General features: G+C 38.3%; 1 protein-coding gene across 1 annotated transcript in view; it reads right to left on the bottom strand.

Moving 5' to 3' along the window:
• Window positions 1–1,662: 1,662 nt before the first annotated feature.
• Window positions 1,663–17,572, bottom strand: part of LOC129376828 (uncharacterized) — a 32,425-nt gene continuing 16,515 nt past the window's right edge. The window contains exons 49-84 of the mRNA XM_055056425.1: window positions 17,376–17,473; window positions 17,017–17,039; window positions 16,909–16,930; window positions 16,781–16,808; window positions 16,618–16,702; window positions 16,373–16,519; window positions 15,661–15,872; window positions 15,193–15,296; window positions 14,421–14,539; window positions 14,153–14,308; window positions 13,831–14,045; window positions 13,347–13,432; window positions 12,950–13,077; window positions 12,740–12,865; window positions 12,466–12,656; window positions 12,292–12,380; window positions 11,609–11,733; window positions 11,389–11,516; window positions 11,185–11,302; window positions 10,353–10,565; window positions 10,098–10,268; window positions 9,214–9,357; window positions 9,045–9,109; window positions 8,817–8,946; window positions 7,903–7,988; window positions 7,694–7,823; window positions 6,768–6,958; window positions 6,583–6,673; window positions 6,353–6,482; window positions 6,074–6,264; window positions 5,258–5,413; window positions 5,038–5,174; window positions 3,941–4,074; window positions 3,725–3,819; window positions 3,318–3,561; window positions 1,663–2,138 (exon numbers count right to left, since the gene is read on the bottom strand). Of these exons, the coding sequence (XP_054912400.1) occupies window positions 2,047–2,138; window positions 3,318–3,561; window positions 3,725–3,819; window positions 3,941–4,074; window positions 5,038–5,174; window positions 5,258–5,413; window positions 6,074–6,264; window positions 6,353–6,482; window positions 6,583–6,673; window positions 6,768–6,958; window positions 7,694–7,823; window positions 7,903–7,988; window positions 8,817–8,946; window positions 9,045–9,109; window positions 9,214–9,357; window positions 10,098–10,268; window positions 10,353–10,565; window positions 11,185–11,302; window positions 11,389–11,516; window positions 11,609–11,733; window positions 12,292–12,380; window positions 12,466–12,656; window positions 12,740–12,865; window positions 12,950–13,077; window positions 13,347–13,432; window positions 13,831–14,045; window positions 14,153–14,308; window positions 14,421–14,539; window positions 15,193–15,296; window positions 15,661–15,872; window positions 16,373–16,519; window positions 16,618–16,702; window positions 16,781–16,808; window positions 16,909–16,930; window positions 17,017–17,039; window positions 17,376–17,473 (4,600 nt within the window). The 3' untranslated portion in view covers window positions 1,663–2,046. The remainder of the gene's footprint in view (window positions 2,139–3,317; window positions 3,562–3,724; window positions 3,820–3,940; window positions 4,075–5,037; window positions 5,175–5,257; window positions 5,414–6,073; window positions 6,265–6,352; window positions 6,483–6,582; window positions 6,674–6,767; window positions 6,959–7,693; window positions 7,824–7,902; window positions 7,989–8,816; window positions 8,947–9,044; window positions 9,110–9,213; window positions 9,358–10,097; window positions 10,269–10,352; window positions 10,566–11,184; window positions 11,303–11,388; window positions 11,517–11,608; window positions 11,734–12,291; window positions 12,381–12,465; window positions 12,657–12,739; window positions 12,866–12,949; window positions 13,078–13,346; window positions 13,433–13,830; window positions 14,046–14,152; window positions 14,309–14,420; window positions 14,540–15,192; window positions 15,297–15,660; window positions 15,873–16,372; window positions 16,520–16,617; window positions 16,703–16,780; window positions 16,809–16,908; window positions 16,931–17,016; window positions 17,040–17,375; window positions 17,474–17,572) is intronic.

The raw sequence follows: 17,572 nt of genomic DNA on the forward strand, positions 1-17,572 counted from the left end.
TTTGTCATGATGTGCACTAACCCCAGATCCACTTTTAATTTTTTTCTTTTTGTGGGAAGGGTTTGGGTTTGGTCCTTTGTCTTAAGTATTGTTGAGTTGTTTTTTCTTTGTTCTGTATGTCATTTTGTACAACATTATAAATAAAATAATCTAAAAAAAGAAGAATGTTTCCAAATTACAGATTTTCATACATACACCCTCAGTCCATGGGGAACTATTAAAATTTCTAAAATTATTTTACAAGCAACATCCAAGGCCATACTTTCCTTTAGAGATTCATATGTTGGTACCTTGTTGTTATTTTATATTTTATAAATGTTATTTCATTTTTCATATTTGTTTTTAGAAATTAATAATCAATGCTAATTTGAATATCATGTTTGCAGCTCCAGAGGATTTACAGGTTTACAGATCGTCACAACTAAAATGATTAGTTTCTGGGCCTGCATATAAAGTCAGCGAGTTTAAGTAACGCCGTCAGGTGGTGATTGTGAATTTGCTGCGCCGATGTGAGTGGGAGGTTCTGAATGCGTCCACTTTCTCCTCCAGATGTGTGCTCGGATGCTGCCTCGTCCCGTTCTGCATGGACAGCCTGAAAGACGCCAAGCACCGCTGTCCAACCTGCAAGACTGTCCTGGGAGTTCATAGACGCTTATAACCGCTGGCGGCTCATTGATTCATCATCTAATCCTAAATGAGACTAATCTGCAACAACTTTTTCTTTGTTCTTCTGATCAACAGAGAGGTTCAGATTGTTTTAAATGCTTGTCCCTTTTTAAAAAAAAATCTTATCAGAGCAGATGTTATCTAAACCCTCAACGTCAAGACTGTCCTGTTCATGGAGAGTTTTTAATAAACTTTTTTTTGATTATCTTGCAAGAGTTAAACTATATGATTGCTACAAATGTTCACTCTTTTGACCGCAAGTAAATCGGGCGCAATGAATGGTTGTCTGCATTCATTCATGTATTATCAATCACAGAATGAACCTTTGAGTCGTGTGTCTGTTGAAGACAGTGGGATTTGGTTTAGTTAAAACAGACAACAGAAACGGTCACCTTGATTTTTTAAGTAAATATTTAGAAATGGTGGTAGATGGCTGTTCTTCTGCCATATTTGATCGAAATATTTATGATCAACAGTCTTTTATTCTAGTTTTGATTTTCTTTGGATGTCCATTTGCCACAAGCAGAGGATCATCTGCTTTCTAAGTCATTTTTTTAAGTGGCTGTGCTATGTGTTTTCATATAGTGTCCTTTTATAGCACAATCAAGTAACCTTGTTATCTTCAGTTGTTATAACATGCAATATATGTCAAGTATGACTTAGAAGAAATTTGACCTTGTAATTTGACACCATGAAATTGGGCCTCTATCTCTTTTTCTGAAACTCCGCCTTCAGGAGGTCACCACCAGATGGCTCCTCTATTGACCCTTTAACGCTTCTAGCAGAGTTGCAATGAGAAGTAGCTCGTGTAATGAGCTCAGCAAATGTCCAGTTCCACCAGGTGTTTGCTAATTGCTGAAGGCTAGTCTGAAGGAGCTGAGTCGGGGAGACCAAAGGGAGCGCTGCTCTGTGAGGCAGAAACCGCAGCTCAGAGGATTTAAAGGTTTACAGAGGGAAATGCAAAGATAAAGCATCATGATTAGTAAAGTGCAGAGGTTACTCAAGAAAAGTATTTTATTTCAGTAAGTGTTAACAGAAGCATCCTTCATATGAGGTATCAGAAGTTAAATATGGAGAATAAAAATACAGAATATCTCCCCCTTCACAAATACCCCTACTGCAAATTGCAATATAAGTACATTTTGTATTATAGATGAAACATAAAATGTTTTTAAGTAAATAATTAAGTAATCACAATCATAATATTTGCACCCATTTCTGTGCAAATATTTTTCAGGAAATATTTTTCTTCATTATAAACAACATAATCAGCACAGTATTTACTTTCAATTAGACATATAGCTAGAAATAATTTCACCCTTTAATCCAAGCACTGATTTTAGCCTGCAGTGCATGTTTGATCATCAGACGCGCGTTTCATCAGATCAAAACCTGATTGGACGAGACGAGGAGCGCAAGGAAAACGAAGAAAGTGAAGCCAGCGACGTCTCCATGGATCCGGGCCCCGGCGCCTAAAACAGAAACGGGTTTTAGACACTCAGAACAGTTCAAATTTCCCTCCAACAGTTTCACATAAAAATACTAATAATCTCATTTTAACCAGAAAATATCCTGTATATGCATTTCCTAGGAATCGTTTACTAAAGAAAAAAAAACGCAACTATCTGCTTTGTCATCTGGTAAAATGCTGAGTCAGTTTTGAGGCTTTAAAGGTAAAACTTGAACAACTGGAAACTGCTTTATACTTCTCAATAAAACATCTGGGGAGCATGTCAAATCTTCAAATTGTCAAAGGTTCAAAGCATAATTTTGCAAAAACAAAAAAAAGTAAGGAAATTTACACCGTATTAGAGATTTGCAACTAAAGTTTGTTTCTGCTTTTTATTTGAAATATAGATTGACAAAAATTTGTTTTTCTTCAATAAAACTTTCAAACTTTGTGTTTAATGACATGCAATATTGTGTGTTTCACTATTAAATATGAATAAAAATATTCAAAATTGGTCACTATTTCTATGTTGACCAATGTGCGCACAACTTTGTTGACGTTCTGCTAATGTCAAAAAAACTATTGCAATTGCAGTGTCTCCGTTTGACAAGAAACACAGTTCAAATCACTTGTGAATATGTTTATTCATTAAAGTAAAGCGTGCCACACCATCGTCCTCCCACCACTTCCTGTCATCTTCTCCGTCTTTTCCATAGTAACATTCGGTTGTAGATCACGACTCGTATGATGTGAAAAAAAATTTCATACAGACACAAAAACACCCCATCTGAGCACAAAACACTTTATCAAAAGGTGTTTTTGTTTTTTTTTATTGCTATGGGTCCCTTCAGTAAATTTATTTTCACAATTATATGTTTAATGAAACTGAGGATAGAGTGTGAATCCAATACGGCTAAGGAGCGGTTACAGCGACTGTTGGTTTCTATCCCACTGAAATGGACATATGTGATTTTAACTGCGTTTCTCAATTGCAATGTTCAAGCAATATCCCACTGTTTTGTTTTTTTTAGATATTAGTGGAATATTGGCAAAGCTTTGCGCTCATCTGTAATGAAAACACAGCTACTGTTAAGTTTTGTTGCAACATCCTTCCATCGATGTCAACAACACAGCTCTCTGTCAGTGAAATCATTCGTTCTGGCTATTGCTTCCACTGAGAACGTCTTTGAAGAAGACTCACCTTTGGTGGTTTTGACAGTTGTGACTGTTGTAGCTGTGGTAGCAGGAGGGGTGGTTGTGTCAGAACTCAAGTTGGGAGAGACGGAGCTGTCAGCTCGGCCTCCTGTAAGCCCAATGTTTAGCTTGTCGAGTTCTGATTGTAGCTGACTTGAGATCCAGTTCCTCACTATCGGTGTATTTTCAAAGCTTTTTAAGTCAGGCAGGTTGTCACCAAGAAGACTTCTAACTTCATTAACAAGGAGACTCTGTGGAGAGCAAAGCAGGTCAAATTTTATACTCGGTATTGTAGATAAGACATAAAAGGTTTGAAAGAATTAAGTATCGCAAGAACAATATCTGCACCCATTTTTGTTCATTATTACATCACACCATTACCAGAACAAATAAAAAAAACCAGATGACACTGACCAGAACCACACTCTCGTCCAGGTTAACAAATGTCTGCAGGTCCATATTGATGTTGGAGGCTGCCAAACTTTTAACAAACTCAGAAGGTGCCCCTCCTAAAGGACAAAAAAGAAATTGTGTTTACGTTTTGCTCAATCTTTAAGAGATGTTTTCTATTTACTGCTGCAGGTTTGTATGTCTGTGTGTGTGTGTGTATGCATGTGTTTGTCTTCTCACCCAGGTACGGCTGTATGAGCTGGTACAGTGGAATGCTTGACCTAGTGGTGGTTTGAAACGCCTGCAGGGCGATGTTGAAGAGCACTTTGAGTTTGTCACTGGTGCAGTTGGACACATCCAAAGCATTGGCATCTCTGAGGCAGCAAAAAGTGCAAAAAAATATGTTTGAAATGTCTCAGTGAAACACTATATTTTCAATAAATCAGACTTTAATAAGTCGAAACATGTAATTTAATCAGAGTAACAATATTTTGGTAAATGCTTTTAAAAGTTGTTTTTGTTGGCCAGAACAACCAGCAAGTGGAAGACGACTTCAATATCGCCTGAAACTCGGGGCTTGTGTTCCTTTTGGCAGGAACTATGAACCGGATCAAAAATAGATCCAATAAATTTAGTCAAGTCAAAGTTTATTTATGCAACACATTTACAACAGTATCAGCTGACCAAACTGCTTCACAACAATCATATCAACGTTAGACAATAACGAGCAAATGATGAATGCGTGTTAGGATATAATAGACAGAAAAAAGGAGGATTATATGTTTGCCAAAAACGTTGAAATTTTGAGGTTAATCTTAGAAACTTTCTGAAAAAAAAATGGGGTAATTTCTGAGTTTCAGAAGTTGAACATTTTTGACTTTTGTAAATGTTCTGACTTTCAAAAATCATAAATTTTTCACTTGTCAAACTCAAAAACATTTTCACATTTTTTTCTGGATAATTTCTAAGACCAGTCACAAAATTTGAGTTTTTTTTAGTGGAATTTTATTGATTTCTTTCTAACCACAGTGGCAAAAAACTCTCAACTGATACTTAAAAATAATTCAAAATAAAATAAAATAGTTTCCATGTTAATCAGCTGCAACATTAAAAAACCTGCTTTTACACCGTCTGATTATGAACCATGCCGAAATACATTTATGCTACATTTTAATTATACTAATGTCACTGCATAAACTTTGTGATGAACTTTATTTTATAAAATGTGGTTATGGTTCTGCAACCTCAGAAAAGGCAATCCTCAATTTTACCTCACCCTGACCCAGACAATACAGTGAGATTAAGAGTCGAGCAAACCCAAAACAATGAGTACTTACCTCAAGCTCTGCTGAGAGATGTTGCGAAGAACCTCAGCGTCCACAGAGCACAGGTTTGGCCCTCCGATAGCATTAAGCGCCACGCTCTCCAGTTTGTTGCCTTCCACGCTCAGATACTTAGAGATGATAGCTTTAGCCTGAAACAGCAGAAAGCACTGATGTGAACAAACAGGCGTACCGACGGCAAATACGAGCACAGCACATTTAACCGTTTGCCCACCAAGCTTGGATCCAGCGCTCCGTTTGCTGTGTCCATCAAAGATGCGAGCGTGTCCACCTGACTGATGTTCCATGTATCAATCTGATCTACCGAGGCAACGCGCGACGCCGGGCCCAAGACCTGGACCTGGTCTCCAGGGATGATGGTGCTGTATGCCTAGATACAGAAAGTTATGCAAAGAATTAAAGGAGAAATTAAGGTACACACTGAGGATGGGTTTATCTTTGTCTTTTAATAATCAATATGATGTAATGGCTTTTAATTCTGCCCTTTTAGAAGTTAAAATTAAAATCCTTAGGTTTTGTTTCCATGGTGCATCAGTTTCCATCATAGTGGACAAAATAAAAATGGTAAACATTTGTTTTTGAACAGCACAAATCAAATAGTACACAAAATGTAACCTGAATGACCACAAACTGAGTCTCTCTTCCCCTACCAAGAATACAAAAAGACTAAAAGAGAATCTAGTAAAATGAAAGATTGCTGTGAAACATTTACAGTGTGATCCATGTGAGTCGGAAATGGACTGGAAAATTCAACTCAGATGGGATTGTCAATGGGTTTCAAATTGACCCCGTGTATAAAAAATGGATTTTTATTTTCTTAATACTCATTTGGGACCCACATAATGTGGAAAACATGCAATACAGAAAAACAGCAGAATCTTTTTTTTTTTTTGCCAAAGTTTAACCTGAGCTGCACTGAAATATGCTGCAAGTCAAATTATCAACAAGTCATATAAAAATGAAGAGAAAGCATGCTAAGGTTAGCCTAACGTTAGACTGGTTGATACGTCATCACGCTGAATGTGCTCACCTCCTGCAGCTTGCTGAGAACAATCTTAAGGTAATCCTTTTGATCCACCTTCTGGGTGATGACCTCCAGGTTGTCCCTGACGACCACAGCACTGAGACAGCTGTTGAACTGATTGATGTCGGGGTAGTCGAAGGGGAAGGTGCCATCATAGATTATGATCTTGTTGATTTCTCCTGCTGTGCATTCAGTGACTGGAACAAGAAGAAGAACTGTGAAAATCAGTCATTACTGGATGAACAAGCATAAAAAAAAAAACAGATGAAAGGATTATCAGCTGACCTGTCTGTCGCTTAAGTCTGCGTCTAATTGATTGTGTTATTTCTGATTTCATTGCCCTTATCTTCGCTCTGCTGACTCCATTAGTTCTGAGAACTTTCAGGTAGTACTTTAAGAAAGAGCGTTTCATGTCCTGCAAGCAGGAGAAACAGGAAAATCAAGAGAAAAAAAATTTAATCGTTCATGTTCTTTCATCTGCATACACACGTTTTTTTTTTGAAGCAGTGACTTACTTTGTCAAAGTTGTCAAAGAAATCAGAAGACATGTACAGAGGAAATGTATCGAGGTTCCGCAGGGTTGTTTCAGTCCACGTCGCAGCAACTCTGTATATAAAAAAAAAAAAAACGTTTTTTTTTTTTTTTTTTTTTTAAAGGCCAACAAAGGCAACAAATTTCTGCCAAAGACACAGATCCTTACCGATATCTAACGGTCCCACGAGTCAGACGGGTCTCCACTGCGGCCGCCTGAGTGGCAGACAGATCCGGGCAGGTCTTCAGTTTCTCCAAGATGGATTCATCAGAGTTCAGGATGTAAGAGGTGTTCAGGTAGCAGCACATGTTTCCCAGAACTGTTATTTGAGCTTTAGTCAGGTTTGTGGTTGTTATGCCCTGAGATAAAGAGTCAGACATGAGCAACATAACATTAGAACATGGTGGTAAGGTGGGCCTCAGAAAACTGAGGAAAGATGAGGAAAAATTTTTTTAATCTAATATATTTTCTAATCAGAAATTTTTTAAATCACCAAATCCGACCTACTTTTTAATCATCATTGTAAAATATAAATTAAAACAAATGTTCTTTGGCATATTTATCTTTCTGACTGGCTGCCAGTAAATTTGATCATTTAGCTTAGCTTATTAACATCAAACTATATGAGGCTGCATTTATGTTAATAATTGAAAATGCAGAATAAAAGTGAGAAAAGTTATTCAAAAGTAAATTTTTATAGATTTGTAAAAATATTGTCTATAGGTTTGCAAAGGTAAACATCACATACATCAACCAGCTAGTTGGACTAGAGATATAAATTAGCTCCTTGCTTTTGATAACATGTATTCAGATTTAAATATTAACTGATACACAATATCTATATTTTGAAAAAAATACATTTGAAACAATGAACAAAAAATATGTTATTAATGGCATCTGTAAAACAACAAAAGGAGCATTTCTGTCATCTACTGACATCTGTGGACATAATGCTAATCAATGTGTGACAAACGATGGCCTACGTCTTTTTTTCAACATCATTTTCTTTAATCTCCATTTTTTAGAATTACAGAGCATTAAATTATGAAGACACTGATTCTTGTGATCAACGATAGTTTTTTGAGTGGCCTTACCAGGCAGTTCCTGGCGTTATTGAACAGAGCATCCCGTTTGTAGCTGAGTTGGGAGGAGAACACCGAGAAGTCGGCGTCGCTGAGCTGTTCAAAGTAGAGCTTGCAGTTGCTCTGCGACACCAGAGAGTAGCTGGGCAGGGAGAAGGACATGAACAAGTCAGCATTTAACCAGGAGTCCAAAACTAGTTAGACACTGCAAGAGGACTTACTCATAGTAGAGCAGCACATCTGGAGGGAAAAGATCAAAGCTGGTGATGTCTGAATCTCCTCTGATGCGGTTGAACATGCAGGTCAACTGATGAGACAAAATGCATTTACTTGTTACCAAATCGTGTTGCATATTCCCTTCACTGCTTACTCAGAAATAGAAATGACTAAGTTAATTTGGAGGTATTACAGCGTTAAACATCTGGGTACAATGTCTGCAAAGATATGTGGAGTTCTGCAAGCTGTGTTTCTATAGTTCTAGAAAAAATATGTACATTTATGGAAACATAATTTGACTCTCAGGCAAATCCCTGGGACTGTGGGTTTGATATGCCTGTTTCTAATAATTGTACATCATTTTCTGCTACAGACTTGTACAAAATACTATTACTATACAATCTCGCTTTTTTATACATTGGTTTTAATACTAAGAAATTTTGTGTGAAATAAAATGTTCCACTTTGCAGGAAAATGAAAAAAACAAAACAAAAAGCATTTTTAACCTAAGAGAAAACTTTTTTTGTTTGTGTCACATATTAATGTTTCAGACTGTAAAACATATTTAAATATAAAACAATAAATTAGCTAAGTGCATAAGGAAGTTTTAATCTAAAAGAGGTTGCATTGGATAGATTTTTCCATAAAACAAAAACTTCATTTGTAAACTGCGTTTTGCATTTATTTAGGTTACATTACTCTAATATCAACTTGCCTCATAATCTGGGACATTTAAGTCTGATGCAAAAGCACAAAAGGCAGCAGGATTAAAAAGCCTGATTTTTCAGATCACCAACAAAAATGATTGATAATAAATCTTCTGATTTTCAACTAAGTTGGCAAATAGTCATTAACATTCAAAGAGTGTTTAGATTTTTCTCTTAACACCATCAATACAGTTATACTCCCAGACTCTCACCTGAGACTCCACCAGTTTGACTTTGTCTTTGCCTTTGCGCCGACAGGCTTTGACCAGGTTTTTGACCTGCACCTTCTCAATCGTTCTCACACTTGTGCATGTGAATCCTTGCAGCACTGAGGAAGACAGGCTACACAAACACACACAGACACGTTGTGATCACTGAACACACACAAAGAAAAGACCACGTTTTCACACTGGACTGGTAAAAATATTGTTTAAACCTACTTGTTTGCGCTGCCCAGGACAGCCGTGGCGCTTTCCACTGCGATTACGCCAAAGAACAGCTCGGCCTGACGAAACAAAGTTGTGAACTGAAGTTGCTGTTCTTCTGATAAAGTACAAATGAGAGAAAAAAAAAATCTGCTAGTTTTTAGTGAAGAAAAATCTCCTCTACCTGCTGGCGTTTCCATTTCTTCGTGTTGAGTTTTGTGATGCTGCTGGTTGTAATGCTCTGCAGGAAAACCCGAGGGATCTCAGTGGCCATTTCGTCCGGAACGTTCTGGATGATCGCCTCACTGGTGCTGTTCACTGATAAAATCTGACAGAAGGATGATGAGCATCCAGTGGTAAGTTATCCAAACTTAACTGAATCCAAAATTAAGGTTCAAATCAAACTTTGTTTAAATCCATTTTAGTTTCATTTAAAGAGAGAGGATTATGTATTTTCCAGCCACAATCGATGACCTCTGTTAACTTCAGTTGTTATAAAAATGCTGCATAATTTCAAATATGACTGAAAATAAATTAGACTTTGTATCTGAAATTGGGCTTTTGTCTCTTAAAGAAGCTCCCACTTTTTATGAAACTCAGCTTTCAGGAAGCTATCACAGCATGGCTCCTCTATTAACCTTTTAACAACGTTTTTACCAGCGTTTCACTGAGAAGTAGCTCCTATGGCCAGATGATGTTCGGTTCCACCAGGTGTTTGCTAATTACTGCTGGCTAGTCTGAAGGAGCTGAGTGGGGGAGTAGTGGGAAACAGTTGGACTGCAAGACGGAAACTTGGAAGCTTGGAAAGTGAAGCTCAGATTAGCTTCATTCTCAAAGGCAGAGCTACGTACACCCGGGCGTTTTGGACATCTGAATTGTTGCCATGGAGAGACAAGGATTTTGTCAAACATTCATGAAAGAAGTAAGGCAATGCTCCAGGTATGTTATTGATGAGGGAAAAATATTGTAACACAACGCAAAGTTCAAAAAAGTTGATTTTACATAATTCTGCCCCTTTAATTTTTTTCCTGATAATGAAAACTCGTACCGTAAATCATGCAGGCCTACCTGGGTGACAAAAATCTGCTGGACGATCTTCGGAGCGGACATCATGTGTCCCACAAGCGAGGGGTTTCTGGAGGCGACCAAAATCTCAGAGCCGGGGATTTCCCTGAAAACTCTGGAGGGGACACCAATGACGAGACTACCCAGCGTAAAAAGTGATGAAGAGCCATTGATCTGGCAGGATAAAGGAAGTAATTGGAGAGTGTTGAGCATAAAATTGGTCATGGGAAAGATGAATCAGCCGATGGGAGACTATACCTTCATCACTGTCATCAGAGACTCAATGATGCTCTTAGCCTGTCCTTCTTTCCAGCCTATCACGTTGCTGAGTGTGAACAGGGAGTTGATCAGCTCCTGTGGACGGATGGCCTTGATCTGACCTGTGGACATGCTGGTGCTCTCATTGCCGAGAGCAGCGATGGTGTTGGAGTTGATGTTATCACCGAAGTTGTTCGTCAGAGCAGCAGAAATCTACAGATGCAAAGGAAAGATGGACTTTTTCATTTCTTCGACAGGAAGTTGTATTATGCAGGCAATTTTTCTGTTTTAGCTCTTATTTTGGTACATAATAATATTATTCATAACTGACTCAATGCAATCTGCTGGGTTTCCTTTTTAAGCTAGCAGGATAATGTGGCTCCACATTTAAAGGTAACGTTTATTTCTCCAAGATAAACGTTTCGGAGACGCTATTTTTTTCCAAAATAAATTTTGGAAAACAATTTTGATAGAACATTTTTGCGCTATGTGGTTTAGACACTTTTTTCGAATCACGAGTCGTAAACAACAACCGGATGTTTCTACTGCAGAAAAAGACGAAGCAGTCGCCAGGATGTGGTAGGAAGATTATGGCGCAGATTGCGTGACTTGTGTGAACATACATATTTTCTTTTTTAATGGAAATACGCCAATTCCAATGCAAGCGGAAGATCCACAAAGTTTTGCATATTGTTTTAACGGAAATGCAGCTACTGACTGTTCACGTTTTTAAGTTCTTTACATCGTCTCTGGTGCTTTTGTCAAAAGATGACTGTATGCCTATAAAAAGCATCCTGAGAAACAAAGTTATTTCCCTCTGTGTTCTTGTTACCTGTGGATCAAGATTTTGGCAGACAATGGTGAGGTTCTGCAACATTATCAAACTCTCTCCTGCAGTCAGCTGGGTGAATGCCATGCCAGGAGCGACGCACCGGCACAACAGAGGAAGTCTGCAGAGAATTGATCAAAATAACACAATGAAGACAAAAAAAAAGCAACACCTTTGCAACATTTTGATAATTGGTGATAAACGCACAGAAGGGGGTTGAAGTTACTGTCTTGTTGGTAGATCAGCCCAGTGTAGTAGTCGGTGAGGTTCTGAGGCAAAGCCGAGTGGTTGAGGAGTGCAATGTTCAGGGGGTTCACCGTGAACACCTTGAGGATCTATAAAGAGCAGGAACAATAAAAGCAGGGACAATATAATATTTCTGTCTCTTATTATTTCTCATTTTAGAGATAAACTCCAGATTCAGTACCGCTTCTGATCCGAATGTCCGAAGAATCTCAAGAGTGAGGAACGGCATGAAAGGGCCGATGTACTCAGCAAACCAAGCCGTGGAGTTCAGCTCTGGGTTGTTGGGGTCGTAACATCTTGGTGTTGCTATGGTGACAGGTTAAAAATATTTAGGTTCCAGGTTTTATATTTATGACAAATGAAGAGTAATTCGCCAACTTATGAGTTGTTTTCAGATACTGGTGTGTATTTACAAGGTTCTTAAAGGTTACCTGTTTATAGAGACATTGATACTTTTTGGGTATAAATGTTTCTGATACACATTAAGGGTATTTACAGGAGATACCTATGGAATATATTTTTGCAGGGTAATTGAGTTTGTCTATAGGGTATTTACAAGAGTTGCAGGTTGGGTTTGACTAAAAGGCATTTCTGAGGACTTGCTTATCTTCAGAGGAAACTTTCTTCATTTAACAAGTATCCATGGTGATACAGCATAGCTATAGATATAAAAACTTAATATTGATAGGAACCTGGCTGTACTATCAGAAGACTTGTTACCTTTTACAGCAAACCTCATATCTACCCTACATGGACCCTTTGCAGGTATCAGAATTACAAATTGACAACTTAAAAGTGAAATGATTAAAAAAAAAAGAAAAATTACCAAATTTAATGTTACTTTGTTGCTGCGTTCGAACTCACCTGATTGGAGGTAATCCCTGATGGTGTTGAACACGTCTTCCCGCACAAAATCCACCGCCGTGTAGTTGTATTTACCCAGAACCGAGACACTGAAACGACACAAGGTTCAATCAGAAACAAAAAACATAAACTTCAAAAAGAGAGAGAATAAAAAAAAGCTGCGTGGAAACATACAGTTTCTGGAAGGCCAGACACGAGCTGTTGTGTGTAACATCTGGACTGATCAGACTCTTTGAGAGGAAGACCAAGTAGTTCTGGAGGCTTCGGTCAAACCAAGCATTGACCTCTGACCTGTTGGCGCTGCGGAGGGCCATGGGCCAAACGCAGGTCAGGGTGGGACGCCTGACGTCTACCGGCAGGGACTCCTGCAGTGAATTAACAGGTTGTTGTGTTTGCATACACATCATCCCGATGATGTGTATGAGATTCCAACAGGTGTGTTACGTACAGTTTCCAAAAACACTGGTGTCTGGACATAGCTGCTGTAGAGACCACAGAGCTGCGCTTCGTTGTCGACGACGCCTGGCCGACGCAGCAGGTTCCCCAGATGTGACGGAGGCATGGAGTTCACCAGCTGGAAGACCAGAAGTTACATAATTAAAGTTGATTTGGTCGTCCTTAGCTCTGCTAATACTCAAAAGCTTTTATCTCAACACACCAGACGCTTTTGGTCAGGAGGCATGAGGGACAGGAAGGTGGTCAGGTTGGGGAACTGGAATCCCAAGAACGAATCCTTGACAAAGCTGTAGAAGCTGCTCTGGGCGTAGCAACGGAGAGCTGGAGGGGCTATCAACAAAACAGGTGATTTTTAGGTTTTGTTTTTGGAGACATATCACTAACATTATATACACTGATTTTCAATGATTCGCTGTAGTTTGTTCACTCTGACTATTTACGTCTGTTCGCCACCAGCCTCAATGTAGCGCTCAGCTAAACGGTTTGCGGTCTGAGTTGGATCTCAAAATACTTCTGACTTTATAGATATGAAACAAGCTTACTGTAAAGATTTAACAAAGATGTTTACATTCTAGAGTTTTGACAAGCAGTTTTTTTACCTTTCAGTGCCAGAACAATGTGGTTGTAGATTTCTTTCTGGGAATCCGCAGTGAGTGTTGGGATTGTTGAATTAAGAAGCCTTACACTAAAATAGACAAGTAAAACAAAATTTACTTGTTTACAAATTTACAATAACGAGAAATTCAGACCAAAGAAATGGAGAACAGAATCTTTCCACCTTCTTAGCCAAATTTCTTTACCTTTCAGAGCCAGAACAATGACTTAAATGGATTTAAAAATGTGATAATCATCTTGTTTTGTCAAGTTATAATGCAGAAGATATATGTCAGTAAGAGACAGAAGAATGCAACTGTGGACATGTGTTGTTAAAAATAAATAAAAATAAAATTTAGAAAAAAAAATGTGATAATTGCAGTTTAAAAATGCAGCGTGTCATGTGATAAAACTTCAAAAATTCTGCTTGTAAAGCAGTATATAGTATATGCATATCTTGAGTCTAGTGCTTGCTGGCTTTCTACGTACCCCTGCTGCTCAATGCTGCAGTTTCTTCCCACCAGTATCTGGAAATATGAGTTGACTTGGGAGGGGATCAGGCTCATGACCAGGGGAGGCAGTCGATTACTGAGCCACTCAGATACCACTGAGTCCTGCACTGAGGGATGGGACAGGTTCGCACGTACGAACACAACCTCCAGCATGGCAGACCTCACTGCGGAGGGCAGCGTGTGTTCATTCCCCTGCAGGAAAAACAACAACAAAATCAGACTATCTACAAATTAACATTTTTAATACGGATTAAATTACGCCAGCCAACACTTTGGTTAAGGTAAGATGTTTTACGTACCCTAATGGCAACTGAGAACTCATCGAAGAAGACGGCCAACGTTTGGTCTGGGACGTATTTCATCACCGTGGCAACCTGGTCAGGAGTCGTGAGCAGCCCAGGTCTGGTGGATAAGGCGGCCAGCTGTCCGACAGACAGAGAGGCCAGGGCTTCCATCTGCACACATTCAAATTCATCCATGTTTACAGTAACGCCCGAGTTTTGACGTAAACACAGACATTAAAAAGCCCTGAAATAACATGAAAAGAAGCCATGCGACAGAACTTACTGGTGAAAAGTTGGGGTAGAGCTTCTGAAGCTCCTGGACGGAGATGAAAACAGAAAAGCCTCCCAGGTTCTTCTGCAGCCAGTCGCTGCTGCTGACTGTGTTGGAGCTGCAGGCCGGATCTGAGCAAAACAAACACACATGCTAAGCGACTCGTTACCCTCCTGAGGAGATGCCGACTACTTCTATATACTTTTGTATTTCATCACATAAGACAAGAAAGATGTTCACATGGTTTTCGGTGTCAACTTGCAGAATGGTAGATTTGTTGGGACTTGGCTTGGGGAAAAGTACAAGTTTCACAAAGTTGACAACAAATGATTTCACGAACATGAAAATCATCATCTTATTGATTTTATTTGAAACAAAATAGATAATCAGAAGCGTATATTTTACACCGTAATTACTTAAGTGGACTAGAAAACTGGTCTTCGTCTTTACGTTTTTTTAGATCAATTGGGTGTTGGGCTTTGTTAAATATTTGTTTTTATTTTGTTTATATTCATTTCTAAACAATTTCATAATTTTGTCCCTCAAAATATTAAAAAGGTAGATACATGTTCTGTCCCAAGACAATACTAAATAGGGCTATCTTTCAGAAAATAATTCAAACCATTTCTCTAAGACCAAAATTTCTCAGTTGGATGTTTTGGTCACTTTAATGTAATTATATTCAGATGTTTCCCGGTTTAGTTTTGCAGGAACTCCTTCATTTCATGCTTACCATGCACACATGCATGGTATGGTATGGATCAGTGTGTTTGCAGGTTCCTACCTGCAGTGTTGTTTGTTGACAGGAAAGCTGTGATGAAGCGTGTGGAGACAGACCGCTGCCTTTCACGCAACATGAGTGACTGAACGTCGCTAAATGTCTTCACACTGAAAATGGAAAAGATATTTTATCATCACAGATTGTAAAAGAGATGTAAATATATTTTCAGTGGTGGAGAAGGTACTCAAAATGTGTACTTAAGTAAAAGTACAAATACACAGACAAAAATGTACTCTAGTAAAGGTACCACATTAACATTTTACTTGAGGAAAAGTTAAAAAGGGTTAAATGTAAAATGTAGTGGAGTAAAAGTTGAAAGTATCCATTATTAAATGTAGGCTGAGAGTTTGTGGTCTACATAAGTACACAAAAATTGTACTTAAGTAGAGTAACAAAGTATTAGTACTTTGTTACCTCCAACCACGGTATATTTCTAACGTGATTATAAAGGATAAATGAGTTCATTCTTACATGGACTGGAAGGTGCTGCAGTTCAGTGAGTTGGAGGAGAGACATGAAAGGAAGTCGTCGGAAACAGCTGGCAGGAACGGACGAAGGCGGCGGCCGAACCACATCTGGACGAAGGCGGGATCGTTGAGGACGGCCATGTTGATGCCATGCAGCCGGAGTTCTCTTATGGAGTCCAGGATCATGGAGGCAGAATGATGGTCGGGGCGGAGCGTCTGCAACAACAAATGATCCACGATAAATTTTTAGATGAATGAAACAATCAGCATAAACTAAAATAAAACAAAGATTCCTCGTCACCTGTTTTTAAAAATTTTTTAAAATCACATCATAAAATAATGACCACAAACTCTCATTGTGTACGCACTACTGTGAAAATTCAACAACGTTATTGTACTTTTAAAAACAATAATACATTTTGAAACCTAAAAGATGTTTGGATTTTCTGTTAAATTATATAGGATACATGATATACAACAGGTCAGAAATGTTTGGACATTTTATGTCATGATATTCAGTTTTAAGTTTTAAGTAGTTAGAATTGTAACACCTGAGTCTTTTGACTCTATAATTACCGACTTTCAGGTAAAAAAAAAAAAAAAAAAATCAGTATTAGGCAAAATCAGAATCAGCAACTTAGATATTTTAAATGTCAGTGATGAGTCTGAAAACTGCGACCGGAGCACCGCTGGTTGGAACCAAAAGCCAGTCTTACGGTGTTGCTCAGCAGATCCAGAGCTTGATCCAGGACCTTGGAGGCTTTGGAGAGCAGCAGCTTCCAGGCAGGTTTGGAGCCGCTTGAGTCGGAGACCCTATCGCAACCCAACATGGCTGCCAGATCCCCAGCTGTTAAACCTGACAGCTGGAGAGGAGAATGACAACAGACCAGATGTTGAACCAAACATGGAACTATTTTTTCTCAGCTGCAGTTTGAGGACAGATGATGATGCGACGTCTTACAGAGGCACAGGCAAATTCCTCCACAGAGAAGCTGCAGTGACGTCCGGTCATCATTGATCTGTCCAGGTGGATCTGAAGCTTTGTGCTGTAACACAAAATGATTCATGTTTCCTTGATTTAACATGAAAAGGGAGAAATATCACAAAGTCTTTCTCAACCCTACCTGTTGACTCCCATGCATATGTCTGTCTCTGTGAAATGATGCAAGACAAGATAATGTGTTAAAGCGAAAATAATACATAATTTTAAATAAGAGTAAATAGAGCATCATTATGCAGAGAGAAAACTTACCATTTGCCATCGTTACATTGCACTATGTAGAGAAAATGATTAAAATGGTTATAAATCTTCAAAAAGATTTTGTTTGAAAAATAAAAGAAATTTATAACATAGCTTTACCTGCCCACTGTATATGATGCAGCCTGTGATAAAAGCACAAAAAGTGGATTATTTAAAAACTGTCAATTTTTTAAAGAAATAGCAAATCATTTGACACACATTTAAATCACAAAGTAATTTCTTGATTACTTTTTCCAAGAACCAACAATCATAAAAGTTGCATATTGAATATTATCTCTTCGTATTTAACTTTATATTGAAATACAAGAAAATTATCTCAGCGCAACTAAAGTCATCATTGTTGTTAGTTTGTGAAAATGATATATAAAGAAAATAAAATTAAAGAAGAAATATTGAGAGGAGATTTAACATAACAGTTTTTGTATTAATAAATGCTTCTTCTTTTTTGTAAAACTCACCAAGTGGTAGTTGTTTGGACAAAGCCACTTTAGTGTTTGTGACGACTGAAACTATGTCAGGAGAAGTGGTTGCCATGGCGATGTCCAGTCTGGTGAATCTGCACGGCAAAAATGTTTTAAATTTAGTCAAAATAAACTCATTCTGTGGTCTGCAAGAATCACCAAAGTCATCTATGTTTGTATAAAAAAATAACAAT

Source organism: Poeciliopsis prolifica, unplaced genomic scaffold, assembly GCF_027474105.1.
Source record: "Poeciliopsis prolifica strain line A6 unplaced genomic scaffold, Auburn_PproV2 SCAFFOLD045, whole genome shotgun sequence".
Lineage (NCBI taxonomy): Eukaryota > Metazoa > Chordata > Actinopteri > Cyprinodontiformes > Poeciliidae > Poeciliopsis > Poeciliopsis prolifica.